At 44.8% G+C, this 25,373-nt stretch overlaps 2 protein-coding genes across 4 annotated transcripts in view; one reads left to right on the top strand and one right to left on the bottom strand.

Annotated features, from left to right (window-relative positions):
- Positions 1-1,079: 1,079 nt before the first annotated feature.
- Positions 1,080-11,459, bottom strand: RAB33A (RAB33A, member RAS oncogene family). Its single transcript, XM_065901061.1, has 2 exons — positions 10,544-11,459; positions 1,080-1,667 (listed from the first exon to the last, which is right to left on the bottom strand). The coding sequence occupies exons 1-2, from the start codon at positions 10,799-10,801 to the stop codon at positions 1,212-1,214; spliced, it is 714 nt and encodes a 237-aa protein (XP_065757133.1). The 5' UTR covers positions 10,802-11,459; the 3' UTR covers positions 1,080-1,211.
- Positions 11,460-16,196: 4,737 nt separating this feature from the next.
- Positions 16,197-25,373, top strand: part of AIFM1 (apoptosis inducing factor mitochondria associated 1) — a 28,017-nt gene continuing 18,840 nt past the window's right edge. The window contains exons 1-2 of one of the 3 annotated variants that reach the window (XM_065900549.1): positions 16,197-16,503; positions 23,546-23,688. In XM_065900549.1, the coding sequence (XP_065756621.1) occupies positions 16,398-16,503; positions 23,546-23,688 (249 nt within the window). In that variant the 5' untranslated portion in view covers positions 16,197-16,397. Of the gene's footprint in view, positions 16,504-23,545; positions 23,689-24,869; positions 25,001-25,373 lie in introns of all 3 variants that reach the window. The other 2 variants (XM_065900550.1, XM_065900551.1) reach the window with 2 other exon arrangements.

The raw sequence follows: 25,373 nt of genomic DNA, 5'->3' as shown, positions 1-25,373 counted from the left end.
AGGGCTGCCTTTAGGAGCACTCCCAAGCAAAGAAATCTACCTGGGGCTGTTGTACAATAGATATGCCTTCAGAGCCACTTTTAATTTCTTTAACCATTGGACAAGGAGCCTTCACATCCATAGGGCCAGATGTACAAGAAATACCTACAGGACTTCTGCGGGAGAGCCACCAGGAGTTCCCACTGGCTCAGAAAGCAATAAACTGTCCTGCCTGAGGTGTGGGCTGCTCAGCTGTCAGTGGGCCAGACTCCTAGCTGTGCTCTTGCTTAAGCCCCAGGGTCATTCCTGCCTCCCTACTTTTGCCCACTCCCCTCCTCTTTACCAATCCAAATATTACACTTTATTCAACAACCAAAATAAGTTCAATGACTTTTTTGGTGACTCCTCCCTGATGTTGAGTATATGATGCTCTCAATTTCCATAGCACAGTCTTGCACTTGGTAATATTCTTGTCTAATTTTTGTTCCCAAGTAGTTTCAGTGTGTACATTGTTCTCACAACTAAATCAGAGGGTCTTGGAACGTAGGGGATGAATCCTCCTGTTACATTTCTTCCAACAAAGATCTGGGGGCATCATAGACCTATGTTAGCTTGAACCCTGCCCTCTTCAAGAAAGGGCAGGGGGAAAGAAATACTTCTGGTATCAAGGGCTGCTTGGTGAAAAATGGGGAAGCAGGAGCTAACAGCATTGGAAGGAACTGGGCCTGTTGGGCAACCTGTATTTTTATGTTTAAATTTTGGGAAATAAGAAGAGAGCAGCCTACTCTCGACATCCAAGGACCCTAGGAAATAATGATGAGTCAATGTCTCCTTTCAAAACTTCTCTATCCCTCTGCCTGCACTGGCTCTCTAGAACCGCATATCTGTCCTGTATTCCACCCCCTCCAGGTGTTTCTGCCCACTGATGACATCATGTGAGAGAATGAATTAGTCCTGAAGAAGTGACTCAAAGGATGAGCATTTCAGGCAGCGTAGAAGGCTGGTAGGGAGTGTGCCTCTCTAGCAGGGCGAGCTGCCTCTTCTACTCATCACAATCAGAAATGTCTTCTTGGAGGAAAGCAAGACATGAAGGCATATGATAATCTATACAAATTTTATTTTAATATCAATTTGTATGGAAACAAGCAGGTGTCGGTGTTACACAGGCACGGAAAAAAGGGAAAGAAAAAAACCTCCAGTGATAATTGCTCTTGTATTTACACCGTTTGGTTTCAACAGGGACAGGAAGTTTTACTGTTAGCTTCCTGTGGGAACTCCAGTTTCTGCACCTTCCCCTGCTGCCTCTCAGCATCACGATAGAGCAGGGATTTCTGAGCCTTCAATCGGCAAGCCAGGCACATGAAAATTGACTCCACGTTCTGGCTCTCTTTGGGGTCCTTGGCCGATGTCTCAAATAAGAGCATGTTATGGGCATCGGCAAATTTCAGGGCTAAGTTGGAGGGCACCTGGATCTGTTCCCTCAAGTCACACTTGTTGCCCACAAGCACTTTCGGGACTAGTGGAGGCACGGCATGCCCATTGCATTCTTGGATCCACATTTTGAGGTTGGTGAAGGATGTCATCTTGGTGACGTCATAGACAAAGACCACGGCATGCACATTGCGGTAGTAATGCTCGACCATGCTTTTTCGGAAGCGTTCCTGACCGGCGGTGTCCCACACCTGAACCTGGAAGATACAAAGACCCGTATTTGGAGTCAGAAAGCGAAACATGAACAGATAGGAGAAAACATGGTTCTGTGACATTATGAAAATGAGGTGACAAGCCCTGACACAGGAAGTGGTTCTTTGACAAATTGGCAGAATGGACTTATCAACATATAGAGAGAAGTTTCTTTCAGGGTTTATTAAGTCTTTCTTAAGGTTTTTAGTTGAAAAACTGGAATGTAAATTGGTCAACTTTCCTGGAGGGCAATGTGGCAATATTGTCAAAAACCTTAAAAATGTACAAAACTCTTAGAGCCTAGAATCCCACTTCCAGAAATCTATACAAAAGAAATAGCAGATAACGTAAATAAGTACTTGGGATATAATATACAGCATGATGACCATAGTTACCACTGCTGTATAATATATATGAAAGTTGTTAAGAGAATAAATTGTAAGAATTCTCATCACAAGGAAAAACTTTTTCTTTTTTTGGCCTTTTCTTTTTATTGTATCTGTATGATATGATGTGTGCTCACTAAACTTACTGTGGTAATTATTTCACAATATAGGTAACTCAAACCATTATGCTGTACACCTTAACCTTATACAGTGATGCACATCAATTATATCTCAATAAAACGGGGGGGAGCAAAAAAAGAAAAGAAAGAGATATGTGGTCAAAATTCTGCACAAAGATCTTAATCACTTTAAAAAAAAACAGGAAACAACCTCCTAGGAGAGGAGCAGCTAAAATGTATGTATTGGGTTGGCCAAAAATTTCGTTTGGGGTTTTCCATATGATGTTATGAAAAACCTGAATGAACTTTTTGGCCAACCCAATATATATCTATACAATGGGCTATTATGCAGCCATTAAAATAACCTCTTCATAGAATAAATGGTGTAGAAAATGCTCATAAAATATAAGTAAGTGAAAAAAGTAGGAAACAAAATTTTTCATATGCTATGGTCCCAATTTTTTTTAAAAACATTAAACATAGACAAATGCATAGGAAAGACTGGAAGTGTATATGCGAGGACATTAATGGTTATTTATGAACAGTGGGACTTAGGTGATATTTACTTTCTTCTTTTTTTTTTGTATTTTCCAAATTTTCTACTTCATGCATACATCACTTTGGTTTTTTTTGTTTGGTTTGGTTTTTTTTTCATGACTTTTTAAAGCAAACAAAGTTAGTGTTAAAATCTCACCGTGTGGCTCAATTGATTTTAAGTTCACTTCTTTGTTATGTAAAAGGTAATTTAGCTCACTGGATTTTTCTTCTGCATCTCAGCTTTTGGGATAAGGCCAATGAATAACGTATGTAAAGATACAACTCCCAGGGGATACTCTGGAGTCTAAACACATTCAGCCCAATCTATTTCCTGTTATACATCCAAAGTCTTGGACAAGAGAAATCATGCTGAGAACGACAGCCCCAAGGCCTTATACAATTCTCAGTTATGAAAGAAAATGCGATTATGGTCACTAATTGACTACTATGGTTCTTAAAGCGAAGTATAGCCTTTATTTGGAGTTAGCAGTCAGTAAGTATAATCTAGTAAATATAATTGAATCTCTTTGCCGAATGAAGATCTTACAGGGCCCCAGAGTCATCATTGTGAACGTCAGTTTTCATTGTCCAGGCTTCCCTTCATCTCCTCAATGGAGATGGCCGCCATGTTCCTTTGGCACGACATTCGAATTCATCTCCTCCTATTTAGATTTCCATGTCTCTTGGTCAGACTCTCCTCTCCTCACTCCCGGATTACAGCAAAGTCTTTTGGACTCTAGACGTCTCCACTCCAGTGCCTCTTGCATACTGCTTTCAAACTAGCCTTCCTAAATCCCTGCTTGTATCAGCACATTATTCTCCACTTCAGCCAATTCCGATAGCCCTCTACTGCATGTGGCATCAAAATGGAACGTTTGTCTGCCATAATTGGACCCCACCCAACCTGGTTTGCAACTACTCAGCTGTACTTGCTTCATTCTCTCCTCTGTCCCTTTGGTCCTGCTAGTCCAGCTTCCCCTGCAGAAGTGGTTGCCCCCTCATTGCTCTATCCAAACCTCACCCATTCTTCCAGGTTCGGCTCACACTGCGCCTTCTTCCTAAAACCTTCTCCAACTTTTCTTCAATCATCTTTCCTTAGGCATTCCTATCGCACTTTGAGTCTGCACCACACCATTTAGAATATATTTATTTGTTCTCTAGTCGTTTCATCAGTGTTCTTGGCATCCCTCCAGCTAGACTGTAAGCAGTCTTTTTCTGCATCAGATCACTCGTCATCATGCTTGTCATCAATATCGTCGTTGTGATCAAAAAGCAGTATTGGCCTGAGCCAGCAAAACTACTGTCTGGCATCCTAGGTATCTGCCAAGGTGATTTCGGAGACAACATTCGACTTCGGTTACCCAGAAAAACATAAGTCCTCAAAGGCTGATTTGCTTCGGCAAGCAGAGACAGAAGAGATTTTCATTTCTTCCACCTCTCTGGTGCTCTGAGCAGGAAGAAAGAGGAGAGCAGGCCAGGAAAGGAATGGAGGTCAGTGGGAAGAGGGCAGGTATACTGCGAGAATATCATTACCACTTGGCTCCCACCCCCACCCTCCGGTAGTCGTAACTCTTGCCTCTGAGTAAGGCTGAATGCCTACCAGCCCTCAGGCATGTGGCAGATGCTTTAACACCATGAGCTCAGGGCTCTAAAAATACTTGCCACTAGCAGGAACGTGGGTGGGAGTGTATGAGGTGTTTGGGGCTGAGTAGTTTGGCTGTTTGGCTTTTCTGTGGCTTCAGAATTGTGCACGCCACCCCAGCTACCAGGACTGCAGGGAGGGCCCTCTCTGCTGGAGACCTCCTTTGCCTTTCCAGTGGCTGGGGAGCCTTGGAGCTTTTATTCAGAGGCTCGGAATTTCAACTACTGCTCTCATTCCAGTTCTTTAGAAACCCCACCCCAAGTTCTTTGCACCCCTGTCTGTGGTGAGAGGGGAGCCAGGAAGCAGGCTGCTCACAGCAGAGAATCAGAAGAGCCAATGCTGTGGCCTCAAGAGCCATCAAAAAGGGACAGCACGGCAGTCAGGCTCGCTGGAACACGACTGACTTCATTTTGTTTCTGGGTTTAGTGTCCCTGTCCTTCTCAGCATCCTCATAAGCCCCTGGCCTCTGTCGGACAATGAAAGCATCTCCTCTCCCTTTGGCAGCTGGCGCTCCCTCACCCAGTCCTCCCTTCCTGTGGGCACTGCACCTGACGCCTGCCCCTTAGCCACACACATGCCCCCAGGATCCTCTTTTCTCTCCAAGGGCCAGTGGGGTATAGTGGAGTCAAACCAACTAGGGTGCAAATCTCAACCCAATCATGTCCCACTAGTTAGGTGTCCTCAGTCAAGTTATTTTATCTTCAGTGTCCTCCTCTGGAAACTAAGGATAAACACAGCAATCTGGTAGGGATGCTGTGAGGATTAGCATTCCTTGTAAGTACAGGACACAGTGCCTAATACACTCCCCCTTCGCCCCTGGCCTGAAACCGCCACCATCAAGTCTGGCCAGACAGCTAATTGGGCTAGCGCTGCTGGAGACGCAGCAGTAGATGTGGAATTGGGAAAACCGGGTTCTAGCCCCTCAGCTTTCTAGCTGAGTCAATGACCAGCCAAATGAAATAACATGCGAGGAAGAGCTTTTGCACAATATAAAGTGCTCTGCAAATATTAGCTGCTGCCATTGTCTCAGAGGGCCCATGAGCCCTGTCCTGGTAGCACTGCTCCTTGGATCCGTTGGTTCTCATCCTGGCAAGTGCAGAAAGCTTGGCTTCTTTTCTTGGCTGCGCCACACAGCATCTGGGATCCTACTGCCCCGACCAGGGATTGAACCTGTGTCCCCTGAATTGGAAGCGCGGAGTCTCAACCACTGGCCTGCCAGGGAAGTCCAAGCTTGGCTTCTTGAGGATGAGATCGAGCCAAGGCAAACGCAGTCAGTGGGGAGGGGGAAGAGAGAGGAAGGCCAGCAACATGCCATGGGTGGCTGGGGGCAGGCCCAAAGTGACAGGGACTCTGGAGAGTCAAGGGGCACAGGGTGGGGAGCTGCCAAAGATAAATCTAGCCTTGTAAACCATTTTCCTAGGGCCACCGCTGCCTGAGCAAGCTTCGGCAAGTTCCTCACCCCTGCACGTGCTCTTAGCTGACATGGGTATTTCTTATCCCTAGGGAACATATCTAGCGTCTTTCTACAGATGAGGCATGAATGTCCTTTTGTTGGAGGCTGGTGGAGGGGGGGTAGAAGTGGAAAGAGAGAGAAAATACATCTGTAACCTTTGGAGGATGCCCGAGTGGATGACGGGAAAAGTTTAAGATAAATCTTTCTTCAGCTAGCTGGCTGTCCCATCTGCGTCTAAGATACACCACGTTCACACACCAGGCTGACACAGAGAATGGCAAAGGACGACAACAAAGAGAAACTCACCCACAGCAAGAGAGGCAGCAAGGGAGACAGAGAAACAACAAAACTGCTGGATAATTAACCATTCAGCTAACTGGCAGAAGATGGAAGCTCAGAGGCCCTAAGGAAGACATGACGTCATTCTGACTGCGGGCAGCTTCCGAGGGAACGCTTAGCTCAGCCACTCGGTAATGTAGCACACGAAGGTGTTTTTCCAAGTGATCAGTGGAGGAAGAGAAATCCACGATCCCGAACAGCACCTGCCCACAGCCTCGGCTGTCCTGCAGCGAGCGTGCCTGTTCTGGAGTGCTGGGGCAGAGGGTTGCCCAGGCTATAGGAGGAACCCAACTGGACAGCAGGGGGTGCTTGCATGAAAATTTACAAGGAATGGCTCAAAAATTAGAACTGAGCCTCCCCTCTACTACCTGCCCACCCCCAAACACAGGCCCCAGTCGGCATTTTCCAATGCTTTTAGACTGAGACAGGTGCAATATGATTTAGCTAAACCTGTAAGGTGACAGACACTTAATGGTCATTAAGGGAAGCTCCACCCTGCCTTTGGGGATTGGGGGAGGCCGCCATCCTTCCTAGGCTGATGTCAGGGAGGACTGTCAGCTTTCCCATATGATGTCTCACCGTGTCCCTGTCACAGGTAACTTTGTGGGTTGGATGGACGATGGGGCTGGCCCAGAGTGGGGATTTACATGCTCTTCTAAGCCAGGCTGCATGGTGTGTGGAAAGAGCACCGAAAAGGGAATTAGGAGACCTGAGTTGTAGGCCGGGCCCTGGGTGATCTTAAGCAATCACGTTCCCTCTCTGAGCCTCAGTTTCCTCTCTGTAAAACAAGGAAGTCGGATTAGAGATGCTCTAAGGTCTCTTCCATCTCTGAACATCCTCTGATTCTCATACCCAAGGTGAGGCAGTCAAGGTGCAAAAAGTAAAACCCAGGTACTCGGCTCGACGTCTGGGGTGCAGCTGAAGGTGACATCTTGAAGGCGTCTGGGTTCTGGGGCTGAAACCCTGGGCCCCTGGCCTAGAAGAGACCATAAGGCTGGTTGCCCAGCATGCCACCTCCCCCTGAGCACAATGCCCCCCAGCCAGATACTGCCCCGCTAGAGGAGAGAGCAGTAGGAAAGAGCATGAGCTCGGAATCTAGGTTGAAATCCTGGCCCTGTCACGGGGAAGGCAGGATAGTGAGATGGCAAAGTGCTTGGGCTCAAGAGTCAAAGACTGAAGCTCAGATCCACGTGCCTTGGGGCAAATTATTTAATCTGTCTAACTTTGGTCTCCTTATCTCTAAAACAAGAATGGTAATAATAGTCCTAATTTCATAGGGTTGCTGAGAAGACCAAATAAGATCGTGCATGGGAAGCACCTAGCCTGTGCTCTTTGTTTCTTCAATAAATAGAACTTGTTGTCGTTATTATGATTATTGTAGGCTTTTCTTGATGTTCTTGTGAACCAGGAAATACTGGATTATAAATCTTGTGAGGGCATGGGGGACACATTGATTGGAGACACCAAATGGGGCTTCAAGGCCCTAGGGATGGCCCTGGTAATTAAGACAGTAGCCCCAAATATGCTAAATTAGTCGTCCCCCTGCAGGGGTTGACAGTATGTGCTACCCTGGGACACAGGGGGGCAGCCCCGGAGAGGCCACACCCTACTCTTGAACTGAGAGAAGAGCTTGCTGAGACCTCTCTGCCACTCTCCTGTGAGCACTGGCATTTTAGAGCCTGACAGCCTTCTCTTGCTGGCTATGGTCTAGGGCCACCTCAGCCTGGGGACTTTTCTCTCTTCCCCAAAGGCAGTCACCTCCTAGCGTGATTTTGGTACCTGTTCCTTGAGAAACTTCAGGCCAGCCGGAGTATGGGGCAAAATCATCTCCTATGGAGCTCATTTGCTAGCTGCCATTCTCTGCCATCTCCCCAAGGACATGCTGGTCTCGCCTGCTGGCTTGGGCCCTGAGCTTGTAGCAGCTGTGCCAGAGGCAGGGTCCCCATCCCGCTGCTCCCACACCCCACCCTGAGCTCCTTCAGAATCTGCACTCAGAGGGCTCCTCCATGAGCAGTGTCACAAGGTTTTGCCCTCTTGAAAATATCATCTTCCCAAAAAAGCCTGTGTTAAGCACTTATCTGCACGTGGTGCTGTGCTGGGCTCTGTTTCTAGTGAGTCACATTGTCACAGGCTCTGCCCTCTGGGAAAAAGTCCGGAATCTTTGGCAGAGACTGTAAAATCCAGTTTGATCAAGTACTGGGTGTTAGAAGGGAAGGAATCTTTGCAAAACTTCCCCAAGGCCATTGGGTTGTGACCCTCTTCCACTCGTTTTCACCTCCCACTTTCTGGCTTCCTCCTCTCCTCTCCCCCTGTTCTCCTTCCCTAGATGCTCAAACGCTTCCTTTTCCTCCATCTAAATTTCAAGGGGACTTATTTCCCCCTCCCTTAAATCCAGAGGACTCGTTGGCTCAATGTGACACGATTTTAAACAAGCGATGGCATTAAATTCAAAAGGTTTTGAGGGTTTAAGAGCACATCCATAAGTACATTTCTAGTTGGGATTTTAAAAGGCATGTTTTAGAAATGCCAGAGTCTTACAATGTTAGATTAAAGAAGTCCTAGCCAAGCAGATATTGACATAAGAGCCCTAGGAAAGGATGGAGACAGAGACCTACTTTGACTTTTAAAAGGAAATGTAGCAATTCCCTCCAAAATGCGAGGGGCAAAAAAGATCATTATTTCCAAACAGTGCCCTGTCTTCCTGATCCTGGGTCTCAGTTGTTTTCAAGAGCCCTCCCTTACCAATACTGAGCTGCCCATCTTCCTGACATCTAGTGCCTTGGCCTGGTCTCTGAAGCCATTTTAAAACACATTCACTTTAATAATGAAGGAGTCAGGAACCTTGTACAGTTTAGAGCATTTCATCATTCTCCTCAGTTACTCAGTCCTTCTCTCCACATCACTCAGAAGAGAGGCCCTGTGGTCACTGGGGCTGTTTACCCAGCAGGAGGGAGGGTTGCCTTCACCCGACAGTGTCCGACCATAGGCTCAAGAAAAGGCCAGCTGTGGGACTTCCCTGGTGGCACAGTGGTTAAGAGTTCGCCTGCCAATGCAGGGTATGTGAGTTCGAGCCCTGGTCCGGGAGGATCCCACGTGCCGCAGAGCAATTAAGCCAAATGCGCCACAACTGCTGAGCCTGTGCTCTGGAGGCCACGAGCCACAACTACTGAGCCCACGTGCCACAACTACTGAAGCCCACGCACCTAGAGCTGGTGCTCCACAACAAGAGAGGCCACCACAATGAGAAGCCTGTGCCCTGAAGGAAGAGTAGCCCCCGCTCGCCGCAACTAGAGAAAGCCCGCGCGCAGCAATGAAGCCTCAACTCAGCCAAAAATTAATTAATTAATTAATTAAAAGACAAAAAGAATTAAGAAAAGGCCAGCTGTGGGTCTAAAGAAGTTGGTCTTTAGTGCCCAGTGCCTTCTGAGGTGGCTTTCCTGCCCATAACCCTGCCCCCTCTGCTCCTCTGACACATGAAGCTGCCCTTGCCATGTCCTCCCTCCCTCCATCCTCTGCACATTGAAATATTACTGTCCTATCGAGTTTCTACCTTTTCTGAACCAAAAGTGAGCACAAATGGTCAGACAAGAATATCTGTACTTAGCCTACTTGACAAACTAAAGAGAGAGGGGCACCAAGACACTTCCCTTGGCCCTCAGATAAGTTTCTCTGCATTTTTACAAAGGCCTGCTGAAGACAATACCCACAGAATGAGTAATGGGCATTAGGTACCCAGACAAATAAAGAAGATATCATTTAAGGGGTACTTTCCAAAAGAACTAGTTTAATCTATTATGAAGTGTTGGCAGGTAACCCTGTCTCAATTTCTTTAAAAGGGCTCATGGCTTTGTGCCAGAAGCACCCCACACCACTCCTATTCCAAATCAGCCTTAAACTTAATTATAACTTGTAATTTAAAATAAAGCAGCTTTCATTCTCTATGGAGTTCCATCTCCTCCCACCCCCGCAAGGCCTGGGGGCTTAGCCAAAGCAGGTTTTTGCAACCTATTGGCACCCACGAGGTAGAAGGGACCTCAAGATGTGTAAAGCGCTTTGGGATCCATCCCACAGACCAGGACGGAGATCCCTCATACCGCCCTCTGCCCACAGGTGCCGCTGCTCCCGGCTCAGGGTCAAGGATAGGATCAAACAGGCTTTTCCTAGTGGGAGCTGTCAGGCAGGGGCAAAGGGCATGAATGCAGCCACTCCCGCCCGCCCTCAGAAAACGGGTGAGGCGGGTACTGGGCCACTGAGAGAGGCGAAGGGGATAAGGACGTGCCGAGGGTCTTGGGCCCAGCAAGCGGCGACGCAGCCACGCGCTGGACATTTACAACCACTAGAGCAACGCCTCTAGCAAGGCCCCCTCCCAGATCCCTCCCTTCCCGGACCTGACCGTCTGGATCACCTTGATCTTCTCGCCCTCGATTTCCACGGTCTTCTCCCTGAAGTCCACGCCGATGGTGGCCTCAGTCTTGTCCGGGAAGGTCCCCCCGCAGAAGCGGAAGGTCAGGCAGGTCTTGCCCACGTTGGAGTCCCCAATCACGATGATTTTGAAGATGCGAATCTGCACGTACTGGTCCAGCGACGAGTCCAGCTCCAGGGACGCCAGGCCAGCGGTCGAGGCGGGCTGCAAGTTCCCATGGCCCAGGATGGGCTGCGCCATCTCCCCCGGACCGGACCCGGGCCCCAACCCCCCTCGAGGGCTCCACACAAAGAAAACGGCCACGTTAGTGCGCTCGAGGCGAGCGAGCTTTGTGCGTGTGTATATGTGTGTGTGTGTGCGTGTCTGTATCCGCGCGTGTGTGCGTGCGCCAGCAACGTGTGCGCGCGCGCGCGTGAAGGGGGTGCCTCTCACCCCAGGCCCCCCCTCCTCCAGCGCACCCTCCTAGCAGCTCTGAGACAGCGACACAAAAGCCAGGGAGGGGAGGAGAGATGGAGGAGAGTGGGCAAGCGTTCTCCTTGCGCCTGTGCGCTGGGACGGGACGCTCGGGCGTGCGATCCTACCGCGCTCCCCAGGCCGCTGCGGCCGCCACCGCACCTTTGCCTAGACCCTCCCCTGCCTGGACTCCAGGGACACACCGGAGGGAGGAAGCCTAGGGAGGAAAGGGTGGGTGGGGAGAGCCGCACACACCACCCCAGGATGGTCTTCCTTTCTCCTTGCCCCCATTTATTTTATAGGTTTATAGGTTTCGGGCTCCCCACCCCCACTTTCTCGGAGCGCACGGGGTCAGCGGCACCGCTGGGGAGGACAAAGAGAGCTGCACCCTCAGGCATCTCTGGAGCACCTCGGCCTCGGAGCGACACTACTCGACGGGGGTGGGGGGTGGGGCGGAGATACCTCCTTCACCAAGCGGCCGGCAGCTGCGCCGCGCCTCCGCAGCCCCCTCCCAAGCCTTAGGATAAAGCGATGCTCTGTCTTATTGAGAAAGCAGGTGCGCTCGCGCGCCCCAAGGAGCCGGGGAGGGCGCTGCCAAGACACGCTGTGGGTTATGGGGGACCGCGCAGCTGCGAGAGGTAGGCAGGGGCACGGGTGTCCGTGTGTAGGGGGAGTTAGTGTTTCTGTCACAGACTTGTCAGATGTAGGGGGGCGCGTGCCAGGCGCCAACCTCCCCTTATCACACCACGAGCACCCATCCTCCGAATGTTCAGGAGAGTGGCTCCCATTGGCTGCCGCAGTCGGTTGTGTTTGTCTGGCCAATGGGGAAGGCCCGCCACGGGAGAGGGCCGAACATGGGGTAGAAGAAGGGGGAAGCTGGTGGTGGCAGCTTCAGCAAAAGGGGACTTTGTTTCCGGGGCTAACCATTACAGGTCCAGGTGGAGGGATCTTGGGACATAGCATAAACCTCACAGTGTGTTACATTCCTGAGCCCTCCATATAATCAAAAATCCTTCCAGAATGGTGGAGTTTCAAAAGGAATTATAAACCCCTAGGAGCGTTCACCCCTCTGCAACTGAATGTAGAACAAAGTGGTTGGGTCTAATTTGCCAGACGCCTAGGTTATGCTTGGAAGATGATAAATGAACAGAACTTTCTTACAGTGTTGGGGGCAGCTTCCCAAGGCTTAATAAGCATCACACATCTTGGTCAAGACCAGTATTCCCTCTGCCGAAAGTGATTTGCGGGTTCAGAATCTGTTTGAAATCAACTCTGCTGAGGTACAATTTACATATAATAAAATGTGCCCGTTTATGTTTGCTTTTAAGACTTTATCCCTCCTCCCACATATTTCATAAGTTAAGGTAATATTGACACATACCAATAGCACCGACGTATGAGTTATTTGCTAACGCCATCAAGGTCAGGGATTCCAGCAGCACACGTGAGTTACCATCTTATTTGTGTGTGAGGCTGAGCTGCAGAAGAGACAAGTATGACGAAATCCGTTCCCACTATGAGGAAAACAATTCAGTGCATCGGTGATAGATCTGTAAGCAAATTGGAATGTGACTGCTCAGCCAAGTCCAAGTTACTCAAAATGGCTGGGAAAATGGGGTCTTCTAGTTAAGAAGCTTTTTAAGCTGAGTTAGCAGATATATATACAGCTAACTCTTTTAGCATATATGTGGGTCACCCATTTCTAAAACCCTAGATTATACGATTCAGTATTAAACCTCGAGAAGGATTTAATCTTAGTTGGCTAATCGAAGGTCATCATTATGAATACCAATTATCATTGTCCAGTGTGAACAGTAATCCTCATTGTACAGTATTTTGTTTCTGATTGGTTGATGTCTAGATAATAGTTTGCCAAATCATTCTCCTCTGAATTGGAAGCTAATGCTCCTGGTGACCATTATCTAGAGAAGAGTAGCTATTTTTTTTAAAAAAGGTAACTATTAATTAGGCATATCCAGTAGGTAAGAGTGAAAAGAAGGGCTTCCCTGGTGGTGCAGTGGTTAAGAATCCGCCTGCCAATGCAGGGGACACAGGTTCGAGCCCTAGGCCGGGAAGATCCCACATGCCGCGGAGCAACTAAGCCTGTGCGCCACAACTACCGAGCCTGTGCTCTAGAGCCCGCAAGTCACAACTACTGAGCCCGCGTGGTACAATTACTGAAGCCCGCGCGCCTAGAGCCCGTGCTCCGCAACAAGAGAAGCCACCGCAATGAGAAGCCCACGCACAGCAATGAAGAATAGCCCCTGCTCGCTGCAACTAGAGAAAGCCCGCATGCAGCAACGAAGACCCAACACAGCCAAAAAAAAAAGAGTGAAAAGAAGCTTTGCTAATTCATAGCCATAATTAATGCTAACTTTCTGGGAGATATAAAAAGATATTACATCCACATAAGATTATTTAGACATATGCTCCCAGCAAAAACTTGTCACTGAGTCTGAGAGTTCACATTATACTTGTAAGGTAGAAACACTGATTTCTGGAAATGTGGTATATCAAAATGGGCCCCATGCCCTAAGAAAATACTCTGTGGAGTGAGATTTTGGGGAAATTTCACTTATATTTTTGGAGTTATTCAATATGTGTAAGTTGCTTTTGCCACCCAAAATGATAAAATATAATTTTTTATTAAGAGGACAAGAAAACTTCATTGTACCTATTGCAAAAATAAATGTGCTGTACAATGTCTTTTTTGTATGTTAATTGTGCATCATTAAATGACTGTCTTTCAAATACACCCAGTTGTTTTCATAGGTATCTGATCGTCATGATTTTGATAGTGTTTTCCAAAGCTTCTTTCACCAACAGATATGATTAACTTTGTATTTAATCAATCCATGTTTATTACTGGCTTTTAGAAATAGCAATAAATTTCAATGTCTTCAAGACCTTTAAAATATGAAATAAGTAGAAATCATTTTTTACCTTATTGTGGAATTGATATTTTCAATATTTATCCCCCCAAAGAGTCCTAGCTTAAAAGGCAACTACTGGGACCTCCCTGGTGGCGCACTGGTTAAGAATCCACCTGCCAATGCAAGGGACACAGGTTTGAGCCCTGGTCCAGGAAGATCCCACATGCCGCAAAGCAACTAAGCCCATGTGCCACAACTACTGAGCCTGCGCTCTACAGCCTGCAAGCCACAATTACTGAGCCCACGTGCCACAACTACTGAAGCCCGCACACCTAGAGCCCATGCTCTGCAACAAGAGAGGCCACCACAATGAGAAGCCCGCACACTGCAACAAAGAGTAGCCCCTGCTAGCCACAACCAGAGAAAGCCCACGCGCAACAATGAAGACCCAGTGCAGCCAAAAATAAAAATAAATAAATGTTTTTTTAAAAAAGGCAACTACTACCTGCACTTCTGAACATTAACCTATTCTTTTTTTTTTTTTTTTTTTTTTTTTTTTTTTTGCGGTACGCGGGCCTCTCACTGCTGTGGCCTCTCCCGTTGCGGAGCACAGGCTCCGGACGCGCAGGCTCAGCGGCCATGGCTCACGGGCCCAGCCGCTCCGCGGCATGTGGGATCTTCCCGGACCAGGGCACGAACCCGTGTCCCCTGCATCAGCAGGCGGACTCTCAACCACTGCGCCACCAGGGAAGCCCTAACCTATTCTTAATGAGTAAGGGAACCCTGGATCATGTTCACCCAATAAATACTGCTTCCTGGGTTAAACTTCCTAAAACAACTTTGTAATTTCATTCTTTATCCCTATTCCACTAAAGATAATAACTTCATCACCTACAATATTAGGGCCAAACCCTTTTGCCTGTTCAAATCTGGCCCCACCATATTCACCCGTCCTTACTTACTTCCTAGTATGTACTCTCTACCATTGTCCCCTGAAAACGTGCTGGGTTTTGTTTTATACCTCCAAGCAGCATGGTGCTTCCTCTAAGATACTTTACAAATATTAGCTCATTTAACCTTCATAACAACCCTATGAGATTGGTAAAAGAGGAAAGTGAGGCACAAGTTAAGTGACTTGCCCAAGTGGCAGAGCCAGGATTCAACCTGGGGCAGACCGGATGCAAAGTCAATGGTGCTTAACCACTGAAAATATTACCTTTGGTCCCAAAGTATTCACCACCTGAAATATCATTCCTTCTCCTCCACTATTTGAATTTTACTACTCATCCTTCAAGACACAGCTCAAGTAACACTTCTTACATGAAGTCCTTCCTTAGCTATTCCATCCCATATTTTCTCTTGCTCTTGCACTACATCAGATATTATTATTTAAATGACCAGTATATGTCATCTCCCCAACTAGACAGTGACCACTTCCTATACTTTTCATATCCCCCAGAGCTCCTTTAATAGCACAGTCCAAGTGGCAAGTGCTCAATAAATACCTGTTAAATGAACATGTAACTCAAAACTTTGAAATAGGCATATGTTATGTTTTGCATACAGCCAATAATTTATTTCCAATTTAGCTTACATTTGGTAGAGTCAAAACACCTAGTTACACTCAGCCCCCCACCCTACTCCTCCCACAACTCTTAAAATCCTGCTTAGGAATACTCCCACAGAAAGTCTGTGAAGCACAAACTCTTTTTGCCGGCATCCTGCTCTCAAGCACGGAAGCCGTAATAGCAGGAGACTGTCCGCAGCCCTCGTACAGCATCTAGGACACAGAACTGCACAATATAAAAGCGATTTGGGAAAGAGAGCACGGAATGATTACTAGTCCTGCAAACAGGGGCTGGGTGGGAAAGCGCCAGCAATTTGTAAAGACGGAAGTCCACACCGAATCTGGGAAGCCAGGTGCCCCGGCTGGACCTACGGAAATACTGGAAGTGGACTACAGCCAGAGAACCCGGAAAGCTTAGTACCTAGTATATAGTGGCCTAAAACAGAAAAACAAACTGCGGTGCTGGGGCCACGCTTTGTGAGGTGCCGTTACAGGTTCCCGCCATCGACAGAGCGGCAGCACCGGCCACAACCGCCAGGCAAAGCGGCCCCACCGGTCCCTGCTTGGACAGCTTTTGAGCTCGCTTAGCGGAACGCGTTGCCATCAACCCACAGAAACTTGCAAGCGACTCAGCCTGTGGTCTTTCCAAGCGTTCGGACAGCTAAGCGCATGCGCACAGCTTCTCTCCGTGCGGACCAATCGCAATGCGGCGCTGAGTGTTACGCCTGCGCAGTAGGCCTCCAGTCGCGCTTCCCCTTCCCCTGCTCTAGAAGGCCGGCCTAGCTGTCCAATGCCCACCCGAAGCTGGGAGGAGGAGCCTACGTAGAGTGCGTGTGAAGGGAGCCGGGGGAACTGGCCAAGGCCCACGGTGTTTGACCTGTCGGTCCGTCCGTGCTTAAGAAGAAAGGAAAGGAGGAGGAGGTCCAGAGTAGCGGTTGCGGAAATGTACCGGTGTGGAGGCCTGGCGGCGGGTGCTTTGAAGCATAAGCTGGCGCCCTTGGTGCGGACAGTGTGCGTCCGAGGCCCGAGGCAGAGGAACCGGCTCCCAGGTGACTGACCCATCCCGGGCAAACCCCACCTTGAAGACCAAGTACCTGGGTTCTACAGGCTCCCAATGCCTCTCAGGCCTTCCCCATCCCACCCCACCCCCGCCCCTGGGGAAAAACTATAAACACACTCAACAGTCGCGTGAATTCCGAATTGGCGGGATTCAAACCGTAAGTTTCGCAAGCCGTGCCGGCCTGACCTTCAAGGGATTTGAGCCCAGTAGTCGGCTTGAGGCCTTTTTCTGGGAGGGTTTGCTGTTCAGGGATAACAGAACAGCTGGCTGTCTCGTATTGTCCAATGCCACCTCCCGGCCACCCCCAGTCAGCCTTTTTAGAGCAATGAGGTGAAGTAGACTTTGTCATTTATCGATTGAGAGACCTTAAGCAGGACATTTAAGCCCTACGCCTCAGTTCCTTCTGTAAATGAGCATATTACCTGCCTACCTTCCAAACCCCAGATCAGATTCATAGATTTGAGTGCCCTGTGAAACAGAAACAGTGCAATCAGTGCAAGTAAGGAGTCAGTCCGCCTGTGCGCCAGCCACCGGGAAGAGTTGGCCCAGAATTAGTCTGAGATGCCTCGTCAGTGTAATTCTTGGTAGTCTCAACGCTTCGAAGAAACAGTTTGCAGAAAGCATTGTATTTGCCCTCCATGAAGTTGTTTCAGCAAATTTTAGAGCCAGAAGGGATTTCGTAGTAAAGTTCAACCCACTAATTTTATAGATAATAAACCGAGGCACAGAGAGGTGAAATTGCTTGCTCAAGGTCACATACCTAAGTAACAGGCAGAGCAAAGGTTAGTTTGCCAGTCTCTAGGTCCCTAATCCTCTTGCCCCAACTCCACACTGCTTCCTAAAGTTTGACCTCAAAAGGTTAAGGATGAATCCGGTTCCCCTTTAGCCCACTGGGCATCAGATTCCTTGAATTTATCTAAGCATGTCTTGCGCCTGCTGATTTCCAACCTGCACAATTTCAGGGGGGTAAAGAGTTATCCACCTGTAGGAGGCGCTGTTTTGTTCTTTTTTTTTTTTTTATCAATCATCTTTGAATGGCCACCCGAGGAGATTCACATTTGCTATGTCAGTGTGGAACTGCCTTGAGGCCTTTTCAATTTGGAACTGCCTTCTGGGTGCTTTAAAAAAAAGTGGAAAATATTTCCCTTAGATTGTGAGAGTCTTCGGAAATGTGCATTTGAAAAGTTTTTCCAGTTGCTATGCCTCAAGAAAATGTTTCCTGATGGGTGTACCCGAGGTATGTTCTAAGACATGTTGCTTTGGGAACTTAAAGACCAGATTAGATTTTAAAAACTAACATCCTGTCTATGATGTCATCTGTATGGGTTTTGTGCATTGAAATGAGAATGCTCTATGTAAGTTGGACAGAAATTTAGGTAAGCTGAAGATTTTCATCCACACTGGGCTTTCAAACTTCGTGTACTTATTTTGCTTAAAACTCACAACTTTTGCCAGCATTCTGAAGTCTGACCAAAAGTTCTCATCAATTAAGTATGGATTTGCAAAGGTAAATTGAGTTATGAGACATTTGAGGTGGTTGGTGATATTAGAACTACTGAAAAATACTCACTGAAAACGTTCTTTTCCATTGCATGACTTTATTTTAAGGCAGTCTGCTGTAGAATATATTCTGACTTCTTGACATATCCATCATTTCTTTGTATACACTTACTCTTTGTCCTTTGGCCAAGCACCAGAGTATAACATCATTACCTTTAGCAGTGGGTGGGGGTGGTTACAATTTCAAAAAGAAATGCTTCTGTCATTTAAGGCATCAACCTTGTTTTCTGGCTCGATTACTGATTGCTTTTAATCTGATTTCTTTTGCACATAGCAGCATTTACCATATGTTTTTGCATAGACCAGGAAGAGGCATTGTTTGTTGATATGCCATTTCCCCTCCTTTTATCCCTTCCTCCCCACTAGTTCTTTGCCAGGATTATAGCAAACTTTAAACCTCCCTTGAAACATCTCATCCACATCTGTCACCATTGTCAGGTTCGTTTCCATTATATGTTGCCTTTTACCTTAAAACCATAATTGCTACTATTTGTTTATTTACTTTATTTGGATGCTCTGCCTCTTTCCAGAAATGATTAAAGGTAATTAATAGTCATCACTTTATATCTGCATTCAGCACTGAGCAGATTGGTTAGGTAGTAGATATTTTCTGTTCTGTAGTATTTTATTTGGTTATCAAACATTGTGCCACCGATGTGATCAGACTGATCACCGACCCCTGAGGTGAGGGTCAAATGTTTGAACATTTTTCTCTGTTCAGAATCCTTCTCACCTCTTTAAAAAGGAAACTGGACATCTTGAGGGCAAGGATCCAGGCTTCCTGGGCACTGCCACATGACACTTTCTTTGAAGCCTAGAAGATGAGCCTTTACCTACTCCTTCTGCTGAGGCAAAACTTTCCCGAAGAAAATTTTAGCAAGTCAGCATTTTCTGAAACCAATTAATATGTTGTATTTTCTAGACATTTTCTAATATTTTAAGGGAGTTGTTGCATATTGTAAGTTTTATGTTTCCAAAACTTTCCTGGTCATATAAATTGAATGGAGGGCCAACCCTAAAAGTACTGAATGAGAATCTCTAGGAGAGAGCCTTGGGAATTTATATTTATATTTAACAAGCCCCTTGATGTAATTCATATGATCAGGCAAGTTTGGAAACTACTGTTCTGATGAATAATGACTCTTTCCCTTCCATTCTTCTGACCTAAGGATTAAAAACCAAACTGAGCAGCCTTGAGTCTCTTGTGATTTGTGTCAAGTTCATTTTCTGATATTCAGAATAGTAGCAGCCATTCTCCCCTCCTAAGCTATACACTGTCTGAGACAGGAGTTATGTCATATTTATTTTTGTGTCCTCAGCATTTTGTACAGTCTCTGGTACGTGGTGAATTCTCAGTGACTAAACCCTAGTAATGTGAAGGACGTAACTTTGCAGAATAGAGTTAGATTTTTTTTTTCTGTCATCTAAATCATTTTTCTTCTGGTGCCTTCAGAGTGTTTCACACAAGAGGCATCTAACTACAATGGACACATCATCTAGGCTTGTCCTATCCTGTGTTTTATCCATGTCAGAAAAATAAGTTTGACATTCAGAAAACAAGCTTCAAGAGCATATAGACCTCTTAACCACTTGAGATTCCTAGGTGCCTCAATTGTGTGAATGTATTTCTGGAAAAGGCCTTCTGGGAGTATGGAAAAACAGGAGATTATGAAGTCTAAAGAAATGAATTTGCTAATTTAGGTACTATTCTAATGCTAGCCTGTGGTATTTGAAGTTACTAATTTATTATTAAGCAGCCTGTACAATGGGATATGGCCAAAACTTCTTTGCAAAGAATTCTTCAAAGTGTTCAGTCCTTATCAGTAGAACCGGGGAGAATTTCTAGTTCCTTATTTTATTCATTAATTCAAGAAATATTTGTTGATCAAACACCTACAGGAATTGAATCTTTGCACGATATAATGAATATAGACAATAATGTTGTATTATATTATCAGACTTGCTAAGAGACTAGATCTTAATTATTCCAACCACTAAAAAGAAATGATAATTATATGACACAGTAGAGGTTCTAATTATCGCTAAAATGGCAATCATATTATTACGTATAAATGATCAAATTAAAAAAAAAAAAGAATTGAATCCTAAGTGTGAGGAAGGAAGCTCTACCTCTGTACATGTGGTCTGACTGCAGAAAATCTAAAACAAGTAGATTGGGGCAATGAGAAGTCAAGGAGTAAGGTGGCTCTCCCACATTAATAAGACAAGTGAAAAGGCATGTTTCAGTCATAATGTAAAATCTCCTAAAACTTTGAGGCTATGGGGGGAAAGGTGTGGGAATAATTTTATAGGTAAAAGAAAATTGGAGGGAAAATATGAACATCCATACAATATTATCACCTTTTACAAAATTAAAGTCACTAGGTATGTAAAAAGTTGGTTTGTTAATGACAGTATTGTATTATATTTCTTTTCAAGCAATAGTTTAAATGTAAACCCATTTACTTTGTAAAAAATCAATTTACTTTTTTTTAAACATCTTTATTGGAGTATAATTGCTTTACAATGGTGTGTTAGTTTCTGCCGTATAACAAAGTGAATCAGTTATACCTATACATATGTCCCCATATCTCTTCCCTCTTGCGTCTCCCTCCCACCCTCCCTATCCCACCCCTCTAGGTGGTCACAAAGCACCGAGCTGATCTCCCTGTGCTATGCGGCTGCTTCCCACTAGCTATCTATTTTACATTTGGTAGTGTATATCTGTCCATGCCACTCTCTCATTTCGTCCCAGCTTCCCCTTCCCCGTGTCCTCAAGTCCATTCTCTACGTCTGCATCTTTATTCCTGTCCTGCCCCTAGGTTATTTAGAACCTTTTTTTTAGAGAAATGCAAGTCAAAACTACAATGAGGTATGACGGTCAGAATGGCCATCATCAAAAAAAAAAAAATCTGCAAACAATCAATGCTGGAGAGGGTGTGGAGAAAAGGGAACCCTCTTGCACTGTTGGTGGGAATGTGAATTGATACAGCCACTATGGAGAACAGTATGGAGGTTCCTTAAAAAACTAAAAATAGAACTACCATATGACCCAGCAATCCCACTACTGGGCATATACCCTGAGAAAACCAATTTACTTTTAAATGTCTTTTTTTGTTGTGCAAATTGAGACAAGAACTGCTGAACTTACCCAAATCTACACCTTTAGTTTTATGTTTGTGAAAAGCAAGCAAAATCAGAATATTATATTAAATTATTATATTAAAGCAAAGTTATTATTATTTCTGTATTTAGGATCATCTAGAGGGATAAACAGAATTTTAAAAGCATTTATTTTCAGTAAAGAAAAACTTGGAGTGAAGGTAAAGGACAAAACTAAATTCTTTGTGCTAAGCCATGTGGAACTTTTTCTACCCAGTTTCATTTTCTAAGCTCTGAGAGTTGTCAGTTTCTATTTCTGATGCTTCATCGTTTTTATGGACTTCTGAAAATCAAAAGCTTGCCCAGATCAAGATAAGCTTCTCCACTCTTGCACATGTTTTTATTTTAGTGATTTGTTGTTATTTCCAAATATAAGCCGTTTTATTTCATGTGGTGATGAAGGATTCTAAAACAGGTAAGAAATAAAAACAGTAGAGAAAAATACATTTCCAGTTCTAAGAATATAGGTCCATAGTCTCTTATCTATAATCTAGAAATCAAAATAGGACTAAAAATCAAGTTTTTGTAATTCATTTGTCAGTAAAACCTGACCTGAACTGGAGAGAAGCTACTTAGAGTCTTTTGTTTATTCCACTCAGTGTGCTTGGTCATAGAAGCATTAATGTGTGTGACTCGGTTGCTGCCCCTTACTGTGTTGGGTGTTACTATATGGTGTATGCATTATATACGTCAAACCTAACAATTCCAAGTTCTGGAATGCACATGTTCCCAAGGATTTCAGGTAAGAGACTGCAGCCCTGTTTTGGACGTGTTTTTACCCCTCTGAGCCCTGTAATTGTGAAAGCAAGGGGGATAGCTCCCTATTTCACATCTCTGCAAGTACATAGGGAATAGCTACTGGCGCCGTTCTGTTTGTCTTTTAAAGCTTGATCAGACCAGAACATATCTACTTGCCTCTAGACCAGTGATTCTCAAAGTGTAGACTGGCAGCATCAGCATCACCTGGGAACTTGTTAGAAATGCACATTCTTGAGCCCTATCCCAGATCCTCCAACTCAGAAACTCCGGGTGGTAGGTCTGGCCATCCATGTTTTAATAAACCCTCCAGGGGATTCTGATGCACACTCAAGTTTTAGAACCATTGTTCTAGATCAGGATTGGCAAACTACAGCCCACGGGCCAAACCCACATGCTTTTGTATGCCCCTTGAGCTAAAATTGGTTTTTACATTTTTCAGATGGCTGAAAAAAACTGTTAATAGACTATTTTTTGAAAATTATTTAAAATTCACATTCCAGCGTCCATTAACAAAGTTTTATTGGGACACAGTCACGCCCATTCGTTTATATGTTATGGCTTTTGTGCAACATCAGCAGAATTGAGTAGCTGCAGCAGACACCACGTGGCCCGCAAACCTGAGAATATTTTCTATCTGGTTCTTTACAGAAAAAGTTTTGCAAACCCCTGTTCTAGGTTAATAGTCAACACGAGGAATCTCACAAGCAGAGAAGGTGCTGAGACCTTCTTCCTTCATCTGAAAATGCCAGCATCCTCCTGGAGAAAGAAGTCTATGAAACTCTTACATTTCCATTTGTGAGCGTTGTTATGATCCTCAGATTCTTACATAGCTGTATCGAGTTTTTACATCAACATAATCTTTGTATTATTTTGGAGGACTGAGAGCCAAGTATTGATAGTTGGTAGATATTTTAAATTTTGTCATTGTAAAAAATATTTCATAGTCCAAAATTCTTCAGTTCTTTGGGGGAGATAAATTCACCTAAATTTTTTTTTCTGGTTTTCTTCTAAGCTTTACCATTTCTGTCTTCCAGGACACATTACCTTTCACACAAGACTAAACTGTATTCTGGTTAGGTTGTGTTGCAGGCGTTTATTATTTTGTGCAAGGTTTGAGCCAGCCATTTAGACTACTCCTTAAGTAGTTGTTAGTGTGTCCCAGGTAGCCTGTAGTTAACTTGTTATATCTATCTATTCAGTCATCTCTCCATGTTTACTTCATTTACGGTGAAGATGTGAAGAGAGAGGTATTCGATGAACTGCCCGTGTGTTTTTCATTACCTTTTCTGGAAGCTATAAATTCCTCCCTGGACAGCATTAACTTGTACTGTTAAAACTCCAACAACTTAAGAGTGTGCATTCTGATATCTGTTGTATTTGTGTGTACAGTTTTGAAGATTTTTTTCCCTTGGTCATTTGACAGTGAATATCACACAGCCCAATGGGCAGTTAAGTCTTTACTTGTACAGTGCATTGATGTTTAGTCATAAACATGTATTAACTATTTTATTTTTGTATGTGTGTGTGTCTTAATAAATTGTGTTCCTTAGGCAACTTGTTCCAGCGATGGCATGTTCCTCTAGAACTCCAGATGACAAGACAAATGACTAGCTCTGGTGCATCAGGGGGCAAAATCGATAATTCTGTATTAGTCCTTATTGTGGGCTTATCAACAATAGGAGCTGGTGCATATGTAAGTAGAAAAGCAGCTTGTGTAAAGAAGCTGCCAAACAGCTCCCATTAATAGACTCAGTACTACTCTGCTTTAAGACTTTTACAACTAATTCTCCTTTCTCCTTTTGGAAGAATTTCCAAAAAGCCTTCTTTAAAGCGCCTACTGTCTAATATCCTATGAGAGCCAATTTGGGAATGACTGAAATTTAATCTCACGTTGATTATCTTTGCTTTTTTCACTTGTCTTTTTACTCTTTACTTGGAAGCTCTGCGTTTTCTTAGATTTGACTAATCCATAAAATTGTACCTTTTCTCTTGGATGTGACACACTAACCTGTGAATATGGTCAAAATTCATTGCAGCTCCTTAGCACAATATTTGATTTTGACCCATTTGTCAAATATTTTATTTTTCCTTAGTTTGGGATAATAAACATTTAAAAACAACAACCTTCAATCTGGCATTCCTGAAAGGAAAACTATCCCTGAATCTCACCCAAATACTAAATTATAGAAGTAGGCCTAGTATCTCCAGTTTTAGGATGGAGTTTGTGTGAGGTGAGAAATATGGTTTTAACTGCTATCTAATAGTACCACAATAATATCTCCTTAAATGAACTCTGATCAGCTTAGCTGGTCACAGAGGAGTTATTCTGTGGGCATTCTTCTTTAACTTGGCAGGGTTTACTGTGACTACGCAGATCAGTCTAAAGTTGGATCATGTAAGGCTGCGTGAACCAACTTAGATAACACCTGGTAACACCCTTGATTGAAGGACGCTGTTTGTTTTACTTATTGAGAGCAAATGGTTGGATGACATTACAGTTTTAGTTCTTTCTACCCTGGTAAGACGGTGAACTTATCTTTGTTACTTGATCTAGGTTAAAAAAAGGGGGGACATGAAAATTATTTGAAGCTACTTAGATTATCATTCCCTGACCTAACTCCCAAGTGCACAAGAAAAGTAGACAGCTCTTGCCAGTTGTGGGTCAAATCGGAGTAAGAAATAGGTGAGCTGTGTCTGATAACAGACTTTGAGGAAATATACATTCTCCTCCATTCCTGGAGCAGCACTTTTTTCTTTTTTAGCACAGGGTAACCAAAAATGCTTCCCTGCCTTTGTGTTGAATGTTTCTTCATTAATACTTAGTGCTTTTTCTATTTCCTTTTGTTTCTTTCTTGGCCTTATCTTTACCTACAGTTGTGCAGTGTCATCACCTAGGATCCCCTTCTAGATCACTAGCGTCTGCAGGTGCTTCTGGGAAAGATGGCAGCAGCCTAGTATACTTCTTAATTGTAGGAGCAACAGTCACTGGGGCAGGAGTTTATTATGTAAGATACTTACAGTAAAATATATTTTGGGGTAGGGTGGGTGAGACCATGGCACTAATGAAAACTTGATCCGTTAGAATACGATGAAATATTCACAGCATGTGCTTTCTAGGTATTTATTAAAGGGACATTGTCAGTCACTAGGGAGTCCTCCAGTCTCATTCTTCAGACTGTGGAAGTCTTACCAGATATATCTAAAGCCATACATTTAATGATTATTATAAATCCTCATCATCAACCCTTTCTTTGAAACTTTTGCCAATTTCATAATTCTTTTTTTATGATGCTAAATTATATTGTGCTTTAGTGCTGCATACCTAACAAGATAGTCTCAAAGAGTAAACATTGAATGCAAGTAAAGGTAACTTGAACA

This window comes from Phocoena phocoena, chromosome X, assembly GCF_963924675.1.
Source record: "Phocoena phocoena chromosome X, mPhoPho1.1, whole genome shotgun sequence".
NCBI classification, from domain to species: domain Eukaryota; kingdom Metazoa; phylum Chordata; class Mammalia; order Artiodactyla; family Phocoenidae; genus Phocoena; species Phocoena phocoena.
This window is presented reverse-complemented; position numbering and strand designations above follow the sequence as displayed.